This window comes from Anomaloglossus baeobatrachus, chromosome 1 (genome assembly GCF_048569485.1).
Source record: "Anomaloglossus baeobatrachus isolate aAnoBae1 chromosome 1, aAnoBae1.hap1, whole genome shotgun sequence".
Lineage (NCBI taxonomy): Eukaryota > Metazoa > Chordata > Amphibia > Anura > Aromobatidae > Anomaloglossus > Anomaloglossus baeobatrachus.
The window spans coordinates 64,932,295-64,954,520 of record NC_134353.1 but is presented as its reverse complement, the minus strand read 5'-3'; the positions used below and the strand labels follow the sequence as shown (position 1 = coordinate 64,954,520).

Genomic DNA, 22,226 nt, shown 5'->3' with positions numbered 1-22,226 from the left:
GAAGCTCTATGCAACCTATATGGAGACTACGATAGGGAACACATTGCTGGTGCCAGCGGTGGCGTAATGTCAGGGCAGCGGGGGACGATGACACCTGTGCCGTCACCTATGTCTACGCAAGTGGAGTAGAGTTGAGCAAAAACATTCACGCGAGCTGTCCAGTCATCCGTGGCCGCCAAAGCAGACCCCATCCGTGGCCGCCAAAAGCAGACCCCATCCGTGGCCGCCAAAAGCAGACCCCATCCGTGGCCGCCAAAAGCAGACCCCATCCGTGGCCGCCAAAAGCAGACCCATCCGTGGCCGCCAAAAGCAGACCGCATCCGTGGCCGCCAAAAGCAGACCACATCCGTGGCCGCCAAAAGCAGACCCCATCCGTGGCCGCCAAAGCAGACCACATCCCTGGCCGCCAAAGCAGACCACATCCATGGCCGCCAAAGCAGACCACATCCATGGCCGCCAAAGCAGACCACATCCATGGGCGCCAAAGCAGACCACATCTATGGCTGGTATCCTCAGCACATGTTGCACTTAGTAGGTCCTAGAATAAGGCACATCAGTCGTGAAGTGAAGCCTGGTGACTAGGCCAAATAATAGAACGAGGGGCGAGAACCGGACTGGACGTCACTCAGATCACGGCTGTGCAAATCTTCTGGCTCATCAGTGGGGTTTGCACGGTCTACACCCGTCTGGGAGGGTTTGCTTTCATTAGGCAATTTGTGATGACATCTGTGGATATCCACAATTTGTGGAGCAACGATGCCCCCAACCAGTAAAAGGAGCTGTTTGGCCAATAGTCGCATCACCAAAAAAAAAAAAAAAAAAAAAAAAAAAAAAAATTAAAAAAAAAGCTGAAAATCACATTCACAGGTGACAGAAACCACCCTGCTCACGCAAGGGTTTTCCTGTTTTAGGAAAACCCCTGCATCACCAAATGAAAATAATAATATTAGAAATATTAATAAACAGCACTCACCCTCCCCAGGTCCAGCACTGAGTCTCACAGCCAGTGAGCTCTGTCTTCTTGGCAGAGTCGCCAAGCTCACTGATTGTCTGCGATGCAGTCAACAAGACAGCAGCGCTGCAGACAAAAGCAGACTCCAGAAGTATTGATATAGACTCATGCTGGACCCGGGAAGGGGGAGTATCCATTTAAACTTCCAGAGTGGGCAAAAGAATATCGGCACAATTAATTTATCGAAACAGCGCCGCTCAAGGTCATGCCTGGTAATTGCAATGCAGCCCAAGAGAAAAAAACAAAAAACAAACAGTAAATGTAGAGGAGCATGACAACAATGCTAAGGAGTGTGATATAAAAAAAAAAAAAAAAAAACACCAACTGCAGAGGATTAGTTTTTACAGTTTAAGCAATTTGCTAGTAGTTCTATTAGTGCCAAGTTACAGACTCACTTTACAGTCATAGATGGTGGTCTATGGACAGGAGACGACATCAGGTGGGGGTCCCTAAAAGGGGGCCGTAGCACTACAGTAAAGACCACAATCCTTCTAGCTTGTTTCCAATCAAACACACCATAATGACTAGATGTGAGCAACCTGTGGCACTACAGTTGGCCATCAGGGCATGCTGGGAGTTGTAGTTTTCCAAGAGCTGACGTGCTGCAGTCTGCAGCACCAAATCATTAGGACTAGATGTGTCACCGGGAAAGCAAATGTGTGACCAACCTAATGACAGCGCCTGAATAGAAACAGGGAAATGAGCGACAACGGGAGAGGAAGACCTGAAATACCTGTACCCAGCGCACCCAGCCCTGAGAAGGCTCAGCGCTGACACCAACACATGGGAAAGGGGAACGCGCTGCCCAGGACTGGGGAATTAAGAGGGGGAAAAAAATATCAACCCTCATCATGGTGCCCAGTCCTAAGAAAAAGATACTTTTTTTTTTTCGCCCATACATCACTGTAGAGAGGAGCTCTGACCGATAAATCTTTCCGGCTGCTCACCCAAGCCCCATCATCTGCTCAGATATAGCAGCGCTCTTGTCACTGGCTAAAAACAAGCAGATGACTTGCTAGTATTTGCAATAATGACATCTATAGGACCTGTGAAGTCACAAAGCCGCAGTGCAAAGTAAGTACACCCCATTGTGATTGATAAATATCTATATATACACACACACACACACACACACACACACACAATATTTATTTTATTGCTCCAATGCAACTGCATTAAATCTATCCATCTCTATCTACATTGCAAATAGTTCTGGTGCCCTCTCTCGCCAGTTTGTGTCTACAGCTCCCCTGCGGGCCTATGTGATTCCAAGGTTACAAATGGACTGCAATAAGATCAGCGGAAGATACAGACATACTGAGGATTTTCTGCACAGTAAACGAATTTGTGAAAAAAAATGTCTAGATAAAAAAAAAAAAAAGTTAAAAAGAAACCTGTCATATGAAAAAAAACACTATTAACCTGCAGATATTGGGTTAATCTGCAGGTAATAGATTCTCGATATCTGCTCGGTGCCAGCGCTGAGAGCCCCACTGCCGGGAGGAAAATAACTATTCTTCCCGGAAGCATTCAAGTTCCAGTCACCACCGCTCTGTGTATGGAGAGCAGCAGCTGTGACCGCACCCCCGCACTGATGGACAGCAGCTTTGCATTAAAGGTGGCTGTCAGTCAGTATAAGGGGCACTGAACTCACACTGGTGCCACCTCATGACTGAAACATAAAAGCTGCAGGGAGGAATAAAGTTTTTTTCCTCCCGGCAGTAATGATCTCAGTACAGCCGCCTGACAGGTTCGCTATTGACCTGAAGATTAAAGGAAACCTGTCAGGTCCCTTATGCGTTCTAACCTACAAGCAGGATGATGTGTGGCCTTGTAACCCCTTCCTACCCTTCCCTGTGTTGTAATATTGTGTAATATGAATGTATAAAAATTAGGGATGATTGAATACTTCGATTATTCGTCTTCGCGAATATTTTCCGAATATCTCGCCGCTATTCGATGCGCAATGTAAGTCTATGGGAAGCCCGAATAGTTCTGAATAGTTGTTATTCGGGTTTCCCATAGCCTTACATTGCGCATCGAATATTCGCGAATAGTCGAATAGCAGCGAGGTATTCGGAAAATATTTGTGAAGCCGAATAATCGAAGTATTCGATCATCCCTAATAAAAATATGTTTTACTACTTACATGTACCCTATGTAAATTAGCAGGGGCTCTAGTCCATGGGGCATCGCATCGCCCTGTGGGCATTTGCATCTTTTCCGTAGTGTCACACCCCTGTGGGCGTGATACCATAGATTTACATGAGCGACGTCCCCGTCGCTCCTTGAGATCCCGCGCGTGCGCGCTTAGCCACTTACCATTCCCGCAGCCTTCTTATCCAGATGCTTGCTTCTCAGCTTCAGACGCGCACTGCGCATGCCCAGAATACTCCTGCGGTTCCGGTCATGCGCAAAGCACATCTGAAGCCGGCAAGTAAACAGCAGAGACAGTGCATGACCAGAACCGCAGGAGTCTTCTGATCATGCGCAGTGTGCATCTTAAGCCAAGAAGCAAGCATCCGGATAAGAAGGCTGCAGGAATGGTAAGTGCGCAGGCATGGGATCTCAAGGAGCGACGGGGACGTCGCTCATGTAAATCCATGGTATCACGCCCACAGGGGCGTAATACCACGAAAAACATACAAACGCCCTGTGACGCCCATGGGGCTAGAGCCCCTGATCATTTACATACACAACACATAAGTAATAAAACATTTTTATACATTCATATTACACACTATTACAACACAGGGATGGGTAGGAAGGGGTTACTAGGCCACACATCACCCTGCTTCTAGATTAGAACGCATATGGGACCTGACAGGTTCCCTTTAACCCCATATCTGTGGACAGGATCCCTTTAAGGCTGCTTTCACACATCCGGTTTTTTGCTGAGCGGCACAATACGGCGCTTTGCAGAAAAAAACGCAACCTTTTTTGCGTTTTTTTTCTGCACAGACTTGAATTAGTGCCGTATTGTGCTGCATGGCCTTGCGTTGCGTCCGGTTTTAGCCGGATGCGGCATATTTAGCCCATGCGGCGGCCGGATGGAATGTTGCCTGGCACGTTTTTTTTGTGCGGCGAAAAAACCGCATCGCGCCAGATCCGGCGCGATTTACAATGCAAGCCTATGGACGCCGAATGCGGTTGTTTGCACTATGCATGCTCAGTATCAAGCCGCATCCGTCAAAAAACAGACGGGCCGCGTGGAAAAACTTATGCAACGGATCCGTTTTTCTCGCGGCATCCGTTGCATAGGTTTTTGAGTCGGATTGAGCCGCAGTGCAAAAATCGGATGTGTGAAAGCAGCCTAACCCCAGATCTGTAGACAGGTTCCCTTTAACCCCAGATCTGTAGACAGGTTCCCTTTAACCCCAGATCTGTAGACAGGTTCCCTTTAACCCCAGATCTGTAGACAGGTTCGCTTTAACCCCAGATCTGTAGACAGGTTCGCTTTAACCCCAGATCTGTAGACAGGTTCGCTTTAACCCCAGATCTGTAGACAGGTTCGCTTTAACCCCAGATCTGTAGACAGGTTCGCTTTAACCCCAGATCTGTAGACAGGTTCGCTTTAACCCCAGATCTGTAGACAGGTTCGCTTTAACCCCAGATCTGTAGACAGGTTCGCTTTAACCCCAGATCTGTAGACAGGTTCGCTTTAACCCCAGATCTGTAGACAGGTTGCCTTTAACCCCAGATCTGTAGACAGGTTGCCTTTAACCCCAGATCTGTAGACAGGTTGCCTTTAACCCCAGATCTGTAGACAGGTTGCCTTTAACCCCAGATCTGTAGACAGGTTCCCTTTAAAATCTCAATACCTTCGTTGATACTTTAGTACGCTGCGTTTCTGTCAGAAGGAAATCCAAGTGGAAAATCTGCCGTACAGGGAAGGAGCAACACGGGAATTGCAGGATCAGACTATACGCACCAGGTTTGTACCAACCCACAAAAATTCTCCACCAAAAGTAAACAAAAGCCTCTATTCAAACAATATATAGAACCAAAAACCAATTAATCCAAGAGGGTAAGTCACAAGTTATACAATATAGAAGAATTAAATAAAGGGCACATTAGAATTATGAACGCAGGGTTTGTTTTTGGTTTGTAACCATGGAAACGCACAGGTCTGCAGGGGGAGCTGTAAACCTCCAGAGTCGGTTGTATCTTTCTATTTCAGGTGCGCGGCAGCAAACAAAAAATAGTTGCAAATTTCTCTGCTAACAAGAATGTATTAAAAGTGTCCAAAGCATTTATTAATATCTTAGTCCTGCTCCGAGAGGCGACTGCATGAAGTTCCAGACACAAAAGAAAGGACAACGCTGCATCCAAGCATCCCGTGGTACAGGCCACCATAGAGCCGCATGCTTAAAGGGACTGTAAACAAAGCTGAATCCCCAAAGCTTCTGCTTCTAAAATACTCAGGATTTCAGTTTCTCACAGGTTCAAAAACCGCTGTGGATAAATGGAAACATTGTAACATTCACAGGCAAAGTTCTTGGATGGAAACAAAACATCTCCCAAAGCTTGTTACATAGTATCAAGTGTAAGCCACCCTCTGAAAAAGCAGGACACCACACAGAAACCGGACAGACCCCATTATAGTCAACGGGGTCCGTCAGGATCGCTCAATGCCCATTACTGCGGTTATTTGCGCTGCTCAGCTCCTCCGTGATGGAGCAGAATAATATAAAGGACAAGCCGCACTTGTAACAAACCCGCAGCTGTGCAAGTAAGGAGTCTCCAGTCACCGACAGCAAATTGTGATCTTAGTGAAAAGAAGTTGCATCGAAGTATGTGTAGCGCTGCCTATTATATCCTCCACCAAAAGCGATCAAAGCAAAATAGTGGCACCCCCAAAAAATGCCGGATATCACCATCACAGGTGACAGCAACCAACAAGCTAACAAAGGGTTTTTCGGTTTAAGGAAACCCCATTCTCCAACTGCAGTTTATTTAAAAAAAAAAAAAAAAAAAAAAAAACAAACAAACTGTGCTTTACTCGCCCTCACCAGGTCTAGTACAGCATCTTAGCCGCTGCTCCCAATGTCTGGAGTAGTGCTGACATCATGGTGACAGCACTGCAGCCAATCAGCGAGTTCAGCAGCTCTGATTTGTCTACTAGGGCAGAGTCACCGATCGTCTGCAGTGCTTCGCCAAGTGAGGTGCATCTCAGCTGCTGCTCCCAATGTCTACAGTAGTGCTGACATCACATCATGACGACAGCACTGCAGCCAATCAGCGAGTTCAGAAGCTCTGGTCTGTCTACTGGGACCGTCGCAGATTGCCTGCAGCGCGTCCCCGAGTCCAGTGTAGCACTGCAGCCAGTGAGCTCAGCAGCTTTGATCGGTCTACTGAGGCAAAGTCACCGATCGTCTGCAGCATCTCAGCTGCTTCTTCCAGAGTCTCCAGTAGTGCTGACATCACGGTGACAGTGCTGCAGCCAATCAGTGAGCTCAGCAGCTCTGATCTGTCTACTAGGGCAGAGCCACCGATCGTCTGCAGTGCTTCGCCAAGTCAGGTGCATCTCAGCTGGTGCTCTCAGTATCTACAATAATGCCTCAATCACATCATGGAGACAGCGCTGGAGCAGTGAGTTCAGCAGCTCTGATCTGTCTACTGGGACAAAGTCGCCGATTGCCTGCAGCGCTTTGCTGAGTCCGCTGCATCTCAGCTGCTGCTCCCAGTGTTTTCAGTAGCGCTGACATCACGGTGACAGCACTGCAGCCAGTGAGTTCAGCAGCTCTGATCTGTCTAATGGGGCAGTCACCGATTGCCTGCAGCGCTTTCCCAAGTCCAGTGCAGCGTCTTAGCCACTGCTCCCAGTGGTAGCGCTGCAGCCACTGACCTCAGCAGCTCCGATCTGCCTACTCAGGCAGTTGCTGATTGTCTGCAGCGCTTCCCCGGGTTCAATATATCATCTCAGCTGCTGCTCCCCGTGACTGCAGTAATGAAAACATCACGGTGACAGCGCTGCAGCCAGTGAGTTCAGCAGAGCCGCCAATGTCTCGGCAGCACTGCAGGCTATCAGCGCTGCAGACCAAAAAAAAAAAAAAGCAACAGACACCAGACACGAAACCCTGGACCTGGGGAGGATGAGTAATGCACACTTATTTCCAAAACCAGAAAATCCCTTTTAAAAACTTCCAGAGTGAGGAAAAGAACCCGGCGCAATTATTTTTAGCGAAATGGCGCCACTCAAGGTCGGGTCTGGTAATTGCAATCCTAAGGGGGGAAAAAAAAAAAAAAAAAGAAAAGGAAGGCCACCTTCCCCATAACAGAGCAGTGAGGTAACAAGGTAAGCTGGTGCTTGTAGTTCTTCAGGACAAGGTGCTCGGTGTACCAATCTCCCTTCAGGATGTACAGTTACCATGACAACTACATTGACATACACCCCAAAAAAAAAAAAAAGTGTCACCCACAAAACAACATCAGAGCCAGCACGCGTGCACAGACATCGCCCGGGCCGGCACACAGCGGGCCCCGGTATCAGGCCCCGGTATCAGGCCGGGCTCTGCGGGCGGCTGCTCACCTCTGTGCCGGGCGGGGTGCTGGGGATGAGGCCTGCTCCTGCCGCGCCGCCCGCTCCTCCTCCGGCGGCCGCACTGTGCTGTCCCCGCAGAGCCGCCGCTGCCTTCACGTCCCCGGCTGCACTGCTGTTACTGCCGCTGCTGCTGCCGCTGCTGCCTCCGCCCCGCTTGTTCTTCCTCCGCTTCGCCCCTCTCTTGGCGTCGGCCGGGCTCATGTCTGCGCTGTAATTCCGTCTGCTCTACCGAGAGCCGCACACCGGAGCTCTGCCGAACAGGAGCGCGGAGAGAAGCCGCAACGAGAAATGGCAGCAGGGCGGCGGAAGACGGGAACAACCGACCAGAGCGGAGCCAAGCTAGACTCCAATATGGCGGACTACAAGGAGGAAAGCTATTCCCGTCTTACGCACAGACGTCATCCCGTAATCCGACGTCAACGTGCTGCTGGGACTGAGCGCTCACTGCTGCCACCTTCAGGGGAAACGAGATGCTTCAGGTTTAGAAAAGCCCGCAGTATACGCCCGGAACGAACTACGAATCCCACAATGCAATGCGCCGAAACTGACTGAGAAAAGCGAAGGGGAAGTAACACTGGCATGCCGGGAGTTGTAGTTCAAAATGCGTCTGTAGAGACATAAATCAAGGTGTCGAGCTTATAAGTGATACTTTAGTGTTTTTCACCAATACAAAAATATTAGAGTAAATAAGGAAAAAGAAATCACATTTTTTTGTTTTTGGTTTGGGGGGGGGGGGGGGGTACTTAGTCATGAGTTTCATACAAGGGGATTTAGAAGTGTGCAAATGTGATCACATCTGTAAAGTGCAATATAAACCAGTAAATTCTATATATAAAGCAGAATCTGTGTGTGGAGCCTTTTTGCCCAAAGGGTCATAAAGAATTGAAGCCACAGCGCCCAAAGAGTCGCTCTTGAAGGGGCAGCAACCATATTGTAGTTAAGGTGGGGCCACCCGATAACTTGATAAAGTCTGTAACTATAGCAACGGCTATCAACAAACAGTGCAGCCATCACTGGGATCCTTATTTTTGAGTTTTGCCTCACAGTAAGATCATTCTTGTTGCATACAGCCACTGCAGAAGTAAGTGGGGCCTCACTTATCTTCCCTCCATTGGCTCCCAATTCTCCACTGTATCCAATTCCAACTAACAACACTGACCTATAAAACAGTCCATAATCTGTCTCCTCCTTATATCTCCAAACTAATCTCCCGCTACACTCCAACACGTAATCTCCGGTCCTCCCAAGATTTCCTTCTCTCCTCCTCACTCGTCCAACCGCCTCTAAGACTACTCCTTAGCATCTGCTGTCCTCTGGAATTCGCTGCCTCAACATGTCAGATTATCTGCGACACTTGAAAGCTTCAAATGGAACTTGAAAACTCATCTGTTCAGAAATGCCCATAATCTCCAATGACCCCACCGCCTCACCACCGTGCCGACACTGCCCCCTCACCACCTCCCCACCTACTGTCTCCTCCCCAATATCCTAGAGAATGTAAGCCCGCAAGTGCAAGGTTCTCTTCCCTCTGTACCAATCTATTTTAACTTGTATATGTATTGTGCATGTAACCCCTTCTTATGTAAAGCATCATGTAATCAATAGTACTCTATAAATATTAATAATAATTTAGGAAGGTTACCTCACAGTAAGATCGTTCTGTTTGCCCATAGCAGCCAGAATGCAGCTTTCAGCATTGAAGCTGCTGGGATAAAGTGAACACTGAGCCCTCTGATTGGTTGCTATGGACAACTAGACTAGTCTAACTGTGAAGGCAGTTTTCATCAATGAGATGTAAGAGCCTTCAAGACATTTTCTGCTTTATATATAGATAGATAGAGGGATAGAGGGATAGATAGACATATCAAAGCACTGGTCAGTGTGAGGTGAATACTGTCGCGGGCGGGGAGGACGCCGCCGCTGCTGCGCTCTCACTAACGCTCGGGTCCGGCGCTGCTGCTGCTCGGTGGCTCGAGCAGTGGGCCATATCCAGGGACTCGAGCAGCACTCCTCGCCCGTGAGTGAAAGGGTGGTTGGTTTGGGGGATTTAGTCCGTGACGCCACCCACGGGTCGTGGTGAAGATGGGCACCACCGCTGCTGGTGACGGGGATCCCGGGAGCGATGGTAGGGAGCAGCTGGGATGTTGTTTTCCCCCTCCGTGGGTAGGGGTCGGTGGTCCCGGGGCCCGATGATGTGACGGGGAGGCAGGGTTGGTGAGGTGCAGGGTTGCAGGGACAGCGCGGCGCCGGATGGCACGGGTGTACTCACTCAGTAAGAAATGTACAAAGTCCTCGGTAAACCAAACGGCTGGATGGACGGGTCCCGCAGCCGGCTGCCGTATCTCTCTCCGGACAGGTGATGGCGGCTGTCTTTCCCTGCACCTTGATGTTCTCTTTTGACTACTATGGATCCCCAACGGTAGTCTGCTCCCCGGTATATGGGTACCGGAGGAGCCCGTTTGCCCGCAGGCGCTGGCCCTTGGGTCTCTAGCCTTAGGCGGAAGCTGTATAGCCTCACGGTGTGGGCAGTTGCCTTCAATCGGGACTTTTGCTGTTAGGAAACCCCTGTGGTTCCGGTCACATTCAGATTTGACTATTGTCGGCGGCTCCAAGCCTGGTCGGGGTCCGATGGCCCTGCCTGTGTGTGCTGGCTTCACTTCGCTCCCCGGTCGGTACCGGCGGGCCAACGCCCGACCCCGGTCCTACGGTTCCGCATTGCTTCACCACTCCTGCAGACGGCCACCACCGTCTGCCTACCTTGCTGTCAGTGCCTGGGCCACAAACCCATACACCCAAGTGCTCACTCCTCTCACTTCCAACTCCAAACTCTGTCACTTTTCCCACCTCCAGGCCTGTGAACTCCTCGGTGGGTGGGGCCATCCGCTTGGCTCCACCCCACCTGGTGTGGACATCAGACACTGGAGGGAGGCAACAAGGGTTTTGTGTTTGGCTGGTGTCCCTGTCTAATGGGGGTGGGGGTGTTTGTGTGTTATCTGTGACGACCTGGCTAGTCCAGGGCGCCACATACCCCCTTGGTGAAATGCAGACCGTCCGCGGGCTACCGTCCATCACCGGTTTTATTTATTTTTTTTCAAAAACTGTAAAAATATAAATTACGGTAACATGTAAAACATTTTGAACATATAAGCATTTCTTGTGAGGACACTTAAACGTTGCACATATAAACAAAAACATTTTTAATAATAACAGACGGACGGACGGATGTCTTCCGCTCTCCTACCCAAGCAACCTAGCCCTGATGCTGCCCCTAAGAAGTGGGCAGCACCCCTTGACCCCTGTTCAGGTTCAGGCTGCCCAAGCGGGAACGGGTACGGTTTTCTCGCACCTGGCTGTCACTTCAGGGGCCCCCACGTCCTTGGGGGACCCCTGACCCCCGGAGGATGGCCACCATGGTCCTGGTGGTGGCCGGGCCCCAGCCTGCTCTGGTGCGGGCCCTTCCTTCAATCTGCCTCTCCGGAGGCGGCAATGGCTTCCATCCCATAAAATTATTTACATGCCCACCAGTTCGTGGGTGGCCTGCCAGTTCTCGGCCATGTCCATGAGTAGTCTCTCATGCAGGTTGTAAACACAAAAAGTCCCTCCGGGGACAACTTGCCAGCAACGGCCGGAATAATCAGGTAGACAATCAGATGAAGATCACGGTTGATTAAGGTCATTCAATTAAACTGCTGAGGGTCCCAACGGGGACAACTGCTTGCAACGGCAGACCGCTGCCTATTCCACCTCTTCCTCTGAGGTGGCCTCGCCTTCCGCTGTTAATATTGCAAACATCTGGTGGCAGGCCTGGTGGGAGAGGGCCGCCCGGTATCTGTTCCCTCCACCACGTGGGACATAGAAAGCTACTGGCGCATTGCCATTGGGAAGACCCTCACCCGCTTCCTCGGACTCCGAGACCGGTTCTGTGTCAGCCCCCGAGCTGCTGTCATCTAACTCCAGCGGACTAATGGTGGGACTTGGCAGGTCGGTAACGGTTTGCAGCTCAGCCCAGACTAGTGGCTCCTCAGTGGCAAGTGACCTGTCATTGACCGGTGTATGGAGGTCTGCCATCGGTTCTTCTAAGTCACCCGCTCCAGCTATTGATTGGCTGGCTTCCTCTCGGGCCTCCGGGCCCTGGCGGGGCAACACGGACTCTGCCACCTCCATCGGGGACGGCGGTCTGAGCGGGGTTGTACGGGCGGTCAGCACAGGCGCTGGGTCGGGCCCTGCTGGGGCCAGGGGTAGACCGAACCCTTCAGCCGCAGCGGTCAGTCCTCTAGGGACACAAGGGCGTGGGTCACTCACCAGCACCTCTAGCATGGCCTCTATTTCATGCACCCGCACGACCGCAGCCAGCTCCTCCATCTCAGCTATCCAGCGATTTAGCAGGTCCCGGACTTGGGCCCGGTTACGGCAGCACAATATCATCACTTGGGTATTCAGCCAAGCCGCCGTCCCTGGGGCAGGCTCCGGAGACTCAGGCCTCTCAGGTGGTGCAGACATGTTGCAAGCTGCTTCCAAGAACCGGTTATGTTTGCAGAGTCCTGGCATTCCCGCTTTTATAGCCTCGGCTACATTAGGCAGACACCCGCCTCCCCTTGGTTTCTCTCCAGCACTTCTGTTTGTTGGGGGCGGGGCTTGGCTTTCGCGCCTTCCCTGCTCGGAGAAGACGCTCGAGCGGGAGATTTTTGCGCCAAGATGGCGGCGCTTCAAAATTTTCGGCCGGACACCGCCGGCGGAGATCACAAGGCGCACTTCTACTGGTAAGTAGAGGGGTTCAATCCTGTTCGTGACGCCAAGTTGTCGCTGGCGGGGAGGACGCCGCCGCTGCTGCGCTCTCACTAACGCTCGGGTCCGGCGCCGCTGCGGCTGCTGCTGCTTGGTGGCTCGAGCGGTGGGCTGGATCCGGGAACTCGAGCGGCGCTCTTCGCCCGTGAGTGAAAAGGGTGGTTGGTTTGGGGGATTTAGTCCGTGACGCCACCCACGGGTCGTGGTGAAGATGGGCACCACCGCTGCTGGTGACGGGGATCCCGGGAGCGATGGTAGGGAGCAGCTGGGATGTTGTTTTCCCCATCCGTGTGTAGGGGTCGGTGGTCCTGCGGCGCAGTGCCGGATGGCACGAGTGTACTCACTCAGTAAGAAATGTACAAAGTCCTCGGTAAACCAAACGGCTGGATGGACGGGTCCCGCAGCCGGCTGCCGTGTCTCTCCCCAGACAGGTGATGGCGGCTGTCTTTCCCTGCACCTTGATGTTCTCTTTTGACTACTATGGATCCCCAACGGTAGTCCGCTCCCCGGTGTATGGGTACCGGAGGAGCCCGTTTGCCCGCAGGCACTGGCCCTTGGGTCTGTAGCCTTAGGCGGTAGCTGTATACCCTCACGGTGTGGGCGGTTGCCTTCAATCAGGACTTTTGCTGTTAGGAAACCCCTGGGGTTCCGGTCACATTCGGATTTGACTATTGTCGGCGGCTCCAAGCCTGGTCGGGGTCTGATGGCCCTGCCTGTGTGTGCTGGCTTCTTTTCGCTCCCCGATCAGTACCGGCAGGCCAACGCCCGACCCCGGTCCTACGGTTCCGCGTTGCTTCACCACTCCTGCAGACGGCCACCACCATCTGCCAACCTTGCTGTCAGTGCCTGGGCCACAAACCCAGACACCCAAGTGCTTGTTCCTCTCACTTCAAACTCCAAACTCTGTCACTTTTCCCGCCTCCAGGCCTGTGAACTCCTCGGTGGGTAGGGCCAACCGCTTGGCTCCGCCCCACCTGGTGTGGACATCAGACACTGGAGGGAGGCAACAAGGGTTTTGTGTTTGGCTGGTGTCCCTGTCTAATGGGGGTGGGGTGTTTGTGTGTTATCTGTGACGACCTGGCTAGGCCAGGGCACCACAAATAGTAAGGGTGATAATACGCAGTACTGCATTTTGTTCGCCTCAGTGTTATGATAAAATTAGTAAAAATAAACAACTGCTACTGCCAACCTTATAAAAATGAAGAGAAAAAAAAACCCAAATCTGGTAACAGGTTCCCTTTAAATGTGACTGTAAGCTGCGGCCACCACTAGGCTCTTATATACAGCGTGTTAGAATCCTGTATATAAGAGCCCAGGCCGCTGTGTAGAACATAAAAATCACTTTATAACACTCACCTAAAGGGCAGTGTGGTGCAGACTGGTCGAATGGGTATCTCCGTTCTCCCGGTGCAGTGCCTCCTCTTTCGGCCATCTTTGTCCACCTTCTTCTGAAGCCTGGGTGCATGACGCATCCTACGTCATCCACACTAGCCGGCATTGAGGTCCTGCGCAGGTGCACTTTGATCTGCCTAGCTCAGGGCAGATCAAGGTATTGTAGTGCGCCTACGCAGGACCTCAATGCCGGCTAGTGTGGATGACGTAGAATGCGTCATGCACCCAGGCTTCAGAAGAAGGACAAAGAAGGCGCCGGTACCAGAGAACATGGTAAATAAAAAAAAAAAAATCTTGGAACTGCACTTTTTTTCCAATTTCATCGCACTTTTCTCTTTTTCCAGTACAATATGGGGCAGAATCAATGGTGTCCTTCAAAAGTACAACTCGTCTCGCAAAAAAAGAAACCCTCATATGGCTATATTGACAGAAAAATAAAAAAAGATATGGCTCCTGGAAGAAAAGAAGGAAAAAACAAACGGAAAATCGCCCAGGGGTTAGGGGGTTGGTATAGATTTGGGTTGATTAAATTAGAAGATTTTGTCAGTTTTCCACTCTACAAACTAATACACACCACGTTTAAAAAAAGTGTTATTTTTTTCAAGGATTTTGTTGTGGAACCTGCTCCAAAATTTACCTCAGGAAACTCTGACGGCAGATTCACAGTTCTGTCATCCATGGACAGACCAGAAGTTGCCCACCTCATATACGACTATTAGGTTCAGGTCAGAAGACCCCGCAGCAGTCCGCATGGACGACAAAACACAGAAGCGTTCAATCCCCTCCAATATCCTCTTCAAAAACCGCTTTAAATTCTGTCTGAATTATCTTCTTATCCATTTTAATGGAAAATATTCAATTGGTTGTTCTAATGTTGAGTTTTATTGAGAGGAATTTTTTTCCCACTTACAAGAGTTTGATATTCTCCATGTGGATAAAAAAAAAAAAAAAAAGAGTATTTTTGAGGGACTTTTTTGGAGGGTTAGCGAAAAATGTAAGGCCTCGTGCACACGTTGAGTGTTTGGGGAGTTTTTTACCTCAGTATTTGTAGTTAAAACCAGGAGCGGGTGATAAATACAGATGTGGTGCTCGTGTTTTTATTATATTTTTCCTCTCCTGGTATTTCTTACAAATACTGAGGTAAAAAATTCACCAAATACTCAAAATGGGAACGTATTCTACAACCACGTGCACACGTTGAGTATTTGGTAAGGTGTGTACCTCAGTATCTATAAAGCCACGTGCACAGGTTCAGTAGTTGGTGAGGTTTTACCTCAGTATCTATAAGACCATGTGCACACGTTGGGTATTTCGTGAGTTTTTTACCTCCACAAGATAAAACCAGGAGATAAATACAGCAGTGGTGCCCGTGTTTCTATTATATTTTCCTTAATTGTTCCACTCCTGGTTTTGGGTGACAAATACTGAGGTAAAAAACGAAGTTTAAAAAAAAAAAAAATCACTGTTGTCCAAAATATTTTAAGCTTTTTACTATAGAATCTGGCGCAAAAGCTTTGATGAATTGTGGCGTTTATTTCCTATGAAGATTTGGGGCCCAATTTCAATATTCCATTGCCGTGTGATTTGTCTTTGGCTTCGATATTTTTCGCGTATTTCTCATTTCCGCCTAATTCTCCTTTTAATTGCGCTTTATATGCATAAATATATACAGTACAGACTAAAAGTTTGGACACACCTTCTCATTCAAAGAGTTTTGTTTTTTTTTCATGACTTTAAAAATTGTAGATTCACATTGAAGGCATCAAAACTATGCATGAAAACATGTGGAATGAAATACTTAAAAAAAAAAAAAAAGTGTGAAGCAGCTGAAAATATGTCTTATATTCTAGGTTCTTCAAAGTAGCCACCTTTTGCTTTGATTACTGCTTTGCACACTTTTGGAATTCTCTTGATGAGCTTCAAGAGGTAGTCACCGGAAATGGTTTTCCAACAGTCTTGAAGGAGTTCCCAGAGATGCTTAGCACTTGTTGGCCCTTTTGCCTTCACTCTGCGGTCCAGCTCACCCCAAACCATCTCGATTGGGTTCAGGTCTGGTGACTGTGGAGGCCAGGTCATCTGGCGCAGCACCCCATCACTCTCCTTCTTAGTCACATAGCCCTTACACAGCCTGGAGGTGTGTTTGGGGTCATTGTCCTGTTGAAAAATAAATGATGGTCCAACTAAACGCAAACCGGATGGAATAGCACGCCGCTGCAAAATGCTGTGGTAGCCATGCTGGTTCAGTATGCCTTCAATTTTGAAGAAATCCCCAACAGTGTCACCAGCAAAGCACCCCCACACCATCACACCTCCTCCTCCATGCTTCACGGTGGGAACCAGCCATGTAGAGTCCATCCGTTCATCTTTTCTACAAAGACACGGTGGTTGGATCCAAAGATCTCAAATTTGGACTCATCAGACCAAAGCACAGATTTCCACTGGTCTAATGTCCATTCCTTGTGGTCTTTAGCCCAAACAAGTCTCTTCTGCTTGTTGCCTGTCCTTAGCAGTGGTTTCCTAGCAGATATTTTACCATGAAGGCTGCTGCACAAAGTCTCCTCTTAATAGTTGTTCTACAGATCAGAAGGTGTGTCCACACTTTTGGTCTGTACTATATATAAATATATAATATATATATAGTATATTATATTATATATAATATATATTATTTATATATTATAATATATTATTATTGTATATATAAAAAAAATATATATATTACACATGCATACGTACATAGTGGGGAAAAAAGTATTTAGTCAGCTGTCAATTGTGCAAGTTCTCCCACTTAAAAAGATGAGAGAGGCCTGTAATTGCCATCATAGGTGACCACAACTATGAGACACAAAATGAGAAAACAAATCTAGAAAATCACCTTGTCTGATTTGGGAAGGGTCTTTTTTGCAAATTATGGTGGAAAATAAGTATTTAGTCATCTAAAAACATGCAAGATTTCTGGCTCTCACAGACCTGTAACTTCTTCTATAAAAGGCTCCTCTGTCCTCCACTCATTACCAGTAGTAATGGTACCTATTTGAATTTGTTATCAGTATAAAAGACACCTGTCCACAACCTCAAACAGTCACACTCCAAACTCCACCATGGTGAACACCAAAGAGCTGTTGAAGGACACCAAAAACAAAATTGTAGCCCTGCACCAGGGTAGGAAGACTGAATCTGCAATAGGCAAGCAGCTTGGTGTGATGAAATCAACTGTGGGAGCAATAATAAGAAAATGGAAGACATACAAGACCACTGATAATCTCCCTCGCTCTGGGGCTCCACGCAAGATCTCACCCCGTGGGGTTAAAATGATCACAAGAACAGTGAAAAAAAATCCCAGAACCACATGAGGGGACCTAGTGAATGACCTGCATAGAGCTGGGACCACCGTAACAAACGCTACCATCAGTAACACACTACGCTGCCAGGGACTCAGATCCTGCAGTGCCAGACGTGTTCTCCTGCTTAAGCCAGTACATGTCCGGGCCCATCTGAAGTTTGCTAGAGGGCATTTGGATTATCCAGAAGAGTATTGGGAAAATGTCATATGGTCTGATAAAACCAAAGTAGAACTGTTTGGTAGAAACACAACTCGTTGTGTTTAGAGGAGACAGGATGTTCAGTTGCATCTAAAGAACACCATACCTACTGTGAAGCATGGGGGTGGCAACATCATGCATTAGGGCTGTTTCTCTGCAAAGAAACCAGGACGACTACATGAAATAATGAAAGGGGCCATGTATCATGAGGTTTTGAGTGCAAACCTCCTTCCATCAGCAAGGGCACTGAAGATGAAACATGGCTGGGTCTTTCAGCATGATAATGATCCCAAGTACACCGTCAGGGCAACGAAGGAGTGGCTTCATAAGAAGCATATGAAGGTCCTGGAGTGTCCTAGCCAGTCTCCAGATCTCAACCCCATAGAAAATCTTTGGAGGGAGCTGAAAGTCCGTGTTGCCCAGCGACAGGCCCAAAACATCACTGCTGTAGAGGAGATCTGCATACAGGAATGGGCCAACATATGACAAACAGTGTGCGCCAACCTTGTGAAGACTAGAAAACGTTTCCCCTCTGTCATTGCCAACAAAGAATATAGAACAAAATATTGATATGAACTTTTGTTATTGACCAAATACTTATTTTCCACCATAATGTGCTAAAATAATCTTGCTAAATCATACGCGGTGATTTTCTGGATTTGTTTTCTCATTTTGTCTTTCATAGTTGTTACCTATGATGTCAATTACAGGCAAATCTCATCTTTATAAGTGGGAGAACTTGCACAATTGGTGGCTGACTTAAAAACTCCCCCCCCCCCACTGCGTATATACTGTATGTATGTATGTATGTATGTATGTATGTATGTATGTATGTATATATATATATATATACACACACACACACACACACACACACACACACACACACAGTATATATGCGCAAATTAAAAGATATGTATATATTTTCTATTAATTTTTTGTTAGGTTCGCCATTACGTGTGAGGTTTAGGGTTATCAGATGATTTCACCCAATTATTTTGCGACTTTTCAAAACTTGCAAAATTTGTCGCAAATGTTATTCCAGTGCCCCTTTGTGGAGATTTTATGGACGTCAGGGTTTTTTTGGTGGGTCATTTCTTTGCAAAATTTTGTTAAAACAGGGAACTTTTTGTCTTAAAGGGTTGCAGAAAAAAAGTTAGAGAAAAGAAATAAATAAGATTTTTTTTGTTTTGTGCATTATTTTTAAGACTTGATGAAAAAATGTCAGCGAATACCAAAAGACAAAAAAGATGATTTAAAAAATACAATTTTTTAAAGTCCATTTTTTCCGGTTTGTGGTATGCGCTGACTTTTTGTGCTCCAAATTCATAATGGCGCACATGATTGATTAATTTGTCGTAGAAGCAAAAATGTTCTTTATTTGTGTTTTTAACCACTTTTCTTTATGTGAAAAAGTTGCCCAAACCTCTAAACTGTCACATGTTAGTCTTCGACTGTACCAAAATGAAAAGTCTGCCACAAACCTTACTCCATTCAGGGACTGGAGTGAGATGCGCTTACCCTCTCTCCAAAAAGAAAACGTGATATTTGGTAAAATTCACTTTTCATGAATTGAGGACAATTTCAAGAATGACAATAGAAGTAAAAATGACTTAAAAAATGGCACACAGCTTATAGAAAATAAGGCGGAAATGCAAAAGAGAAAATGAACCCAGAGTAGTAGAGAAAAAGCATGAATGGGGGCGTGTGTCTTAATTCAGGGGCTCTAGTGGGGGTCTGTGTTCAGTTTGGAGTCTACCGTCAATTAATCAAAATCTGAAGGTTGGGTAAGAATGAAAAATTTGGCGGTTCTTGACTGACAAGTTATGATGTACTCTGTTCCCTATACCCATATTTGCCGTTCTGGACTCCAGGAAAGCTGGGTATCAACTTAAGTGAAATGCTTGATCCACCATAAAGAATAATCATGGCGTGGCTTTCTGCACCAGCAGGACATGCTGCAGCGCTCACGATGCCGAACACCTGCAGTAAAACCCAATGGAGGTCCCGGCACCGCTCCTGGGGGCCGATTATTACTGTAAAGCTTCAGGTGTAGTAATTATCCTATTAACTCTCCTAGAGCCAGCCATAACTGCAAGTCACTGCTCCCAAATCCCGTAATGGGAAGATTTAGGTAAATTGCTCCATGGGGAACCATTAGCTAACACTGGTTCTTCTACCTCTAACCTGTAGGCACCACAGCGGAGCGCTGCCGGGCAGCGAGTATTGTTTATCACCACCAACCATTCAGAGAGCGTAAAGGGCCATTTACACGCTGCGACATTGCTAATGATATATCGTCGGGGTCACGGTGCTTGTGACGCTCATCCGGCGTCGTTAGCGACATCGCAGCATGTGACATGTATGAGCGACCTTAAACGATTGCAAAAGAGGCAAAAATCGTTTGTCTGAGAAAGGTCGTTTAATTTATGAAAAGTCCACCATACAGTGGGCAATGAAACACATCCTATAGGGAGCATTATTAAACTGCGTATTATCTGCAGGGGCAAGGTCACTTTATTGTTTGTATTGTTGTCCTTTTGCCTGAAGGGGTTGAGGAAAATTAGAAAAAAAAAGGCTATTTTCTTCCAAAAATAGCGCCACATCTATCTTCAGGTTGTGTCCGGTATTGCAGCTTGATTTCATTATGTTACAAAGAGCTGAGCGACCCATACACAGGTGTGGCACTGTCTCTGGAAGAAAGCAGCCATATTTCCCTGTACAACACCATGAAAGACTTGTGCGGGGTTCTATTATACAGTTCCTCAATTCATAGAGAAACCCGCCAGATAAAACTGATATATTGTGTCATGCTACCAGTCTTTCTTTTGGTAACAGTGTCAGATAAGTGTCAGTTATAATATATACCGTAACTATAGCTTCTCATAAGCCAGATCAGTTCCCATACTTTGCACTGACGAGGGGCAATTACCTCAAAACACCGTGCCTGCAAATTGGGGTTCTGATCTGGTTTAAATCCTAAAGGGTGCTTTACACGCTGCGACATCGCTAACGATATATTGTCGGGGTCACGTCGTTAGTGACACACATCCGGCGCCGTTAGCGACATCGCAGAGTGTGATACCAAGGAGCGACGATCAACGATTACAAAAACGTCAAAAATCGTTGATCGTTGACACGTCGCTCCTTTGCATAATATCGTTGCTGCTGCAGGTACGATGTTGTTTGTCGTTCCTGCGGCACCACACATCGCCGTGTGTGACACCGCAGGAACGACGAACATGTCCTTACCTCCGTCCACCGGCAATGAGGAAGGAAGGAGGTGGGCGGGATGTTCCAGCCGCTCATCTCCGCCCCTCCTCTGCTATTGGACGGCTGCCGTATGACGTCGCTGTGACGCCGCACGAACCGCCCCCTTAGAAAGGAGGCGGTTCGCCGGCCAGAGCGACGTTGCAGGGAGTTAGCGATGTTGTGCGCCATGGGCAGCGATTTGCCCGTGACGCACAACCGATGGGGGCGGGTACGCTCGCTAGCGATATCGGTACCGATATCGCAGCGTGTAAAGTACCCTTTAGTCTAAGACATTTATAAAGAAAGAGAAGAAAAATGGATTCCAAAGGAAAGAGGAAAAATAAAACAAAAAAACACACACCTACAGCGCGAGGCTGTTTAGACTGGATTAAAAGTGAAAATTTTGTGTCTGCATCCGGAAGTAAGCGACAGTAGTGACGAGACATCAACAGATACCTAACAGTTCGTTGGCGTAATTGGCATCAATATCGCAAGAAAACCAGCAGCTCTCCAAAGACATGTCACCTATTGACGCACGCGACCTGGCAAGGAGACGACGTCATGGACTTGTGCCGCCCCCCCGCCAACAGCCGGGCTACTCGGATCCGGATCCGGTGTGGCTTGAGGGGTCTCCGGACCCAAGGGTCGTGCGGCCACTCAAATGAAGTGGGTATTTACAGGGGATTGTGTTAAAGTTCGTGACGCCACCCGTGGTATGTGGTAATTTGGAGTACCACCTCTGCAGTTGGGAATACCCAGGGTGGTGGAATGGAGCAGCCAGGTGTTAGAACCCTCCACGGGTAGGGGGGATGCCCCAAAACTCGGTGATGGTGTTCAGGGGGTGCCGTGGGGAGTGAAGGGGACCACTTTCGTACTCACTCAGTCCATTAAGCTGACACCGACAACTGGATAAACCAAAGTTCTGGATACCGCTGCGGGGAGCTAGTTCGGGTCCCGCCCCCAATGGTGCTGCCTGGTGATCCATGACCTGCCTCCTGGCACTAAGTTTACTTCTCTGTTCGTCACGGTAGTGTGAAACTTGCCGAGTCCTGGGCATGGGGAATAGCGAATATTCTGAGACAGCTGATGGTGCTGGAAGTGAGCGCTCATGACAGTGACATGTGCTGTGCCGCTTAAGCGCTGGTAAGTTGCCAGCGCCGAAGGATGAGACCAGGGCAACGTCGGGAAAGTGAGTGTGATTGTTTATTTTATTTACTGTATGCAGCGCGCTGGAGGATCATAGTTACCAGGATGCAGACATATACCAGGATGGGGCTATATACTAGGATGGGGACATATACAAGGATGGGCTTATATACCAGGTTCCTGACATGTTGGTACATATACCAGGATGGGGCTATATACCAGGATGTGGCCAGGATGGGGACATATACTAGGATGGGCCTCTATACCCGGATGGAGAGATGATGGGGCCATATATACCAGGTTGTGGACATGATGAAGCTATATATACCAGGATGGGGATTTTATGGGGCCATATATACCAGGATGGGAACATATACCAGGATGGGGCAATGATGGGAACATATATACCAAAATGGGGACATGATGGGGCCATAGATACCAGAATGGGGACATGATAGGGTCATATATACCAGGATGGGGTCATTATGGGGACATATAGCTCTGGCAACAATTAAGAGACCACTGCACAGTTTTATAAAAATCAGCTTCTCTA

At 48.1% G+C, this 22,226-nt stretch overlaps 1 protein-coding gene across 2 annotated transcripts in view; it reads right to left on the bottom strand.

The window, feature by feature from the left end:
- The window catches only part of FAM193A (family with sequence similarity 193 member A), a 239,018-nt gene extending 231,086 nt beyond the window's left edge, over positions 1–7,932 (bottom strand). For both annotated transcript variants that reach the window (XM_075346817.1, XM_075346818.1), the window contains exon 1: positions 7,545–7,932. In XM_075346817.1, coding sequence (XP_075202932.1) covers positions 7,545–7,757 — 213 coding nt within the window. In that variant the 5' untranslated portion in view covers positions 7,758–7,932. The remainder of the gene's footprint in view (positions 1–7,544) is intronic.
- Between the last annotated feature and the right edge of the window lie 14,294 nt (positions 7,933–22,226).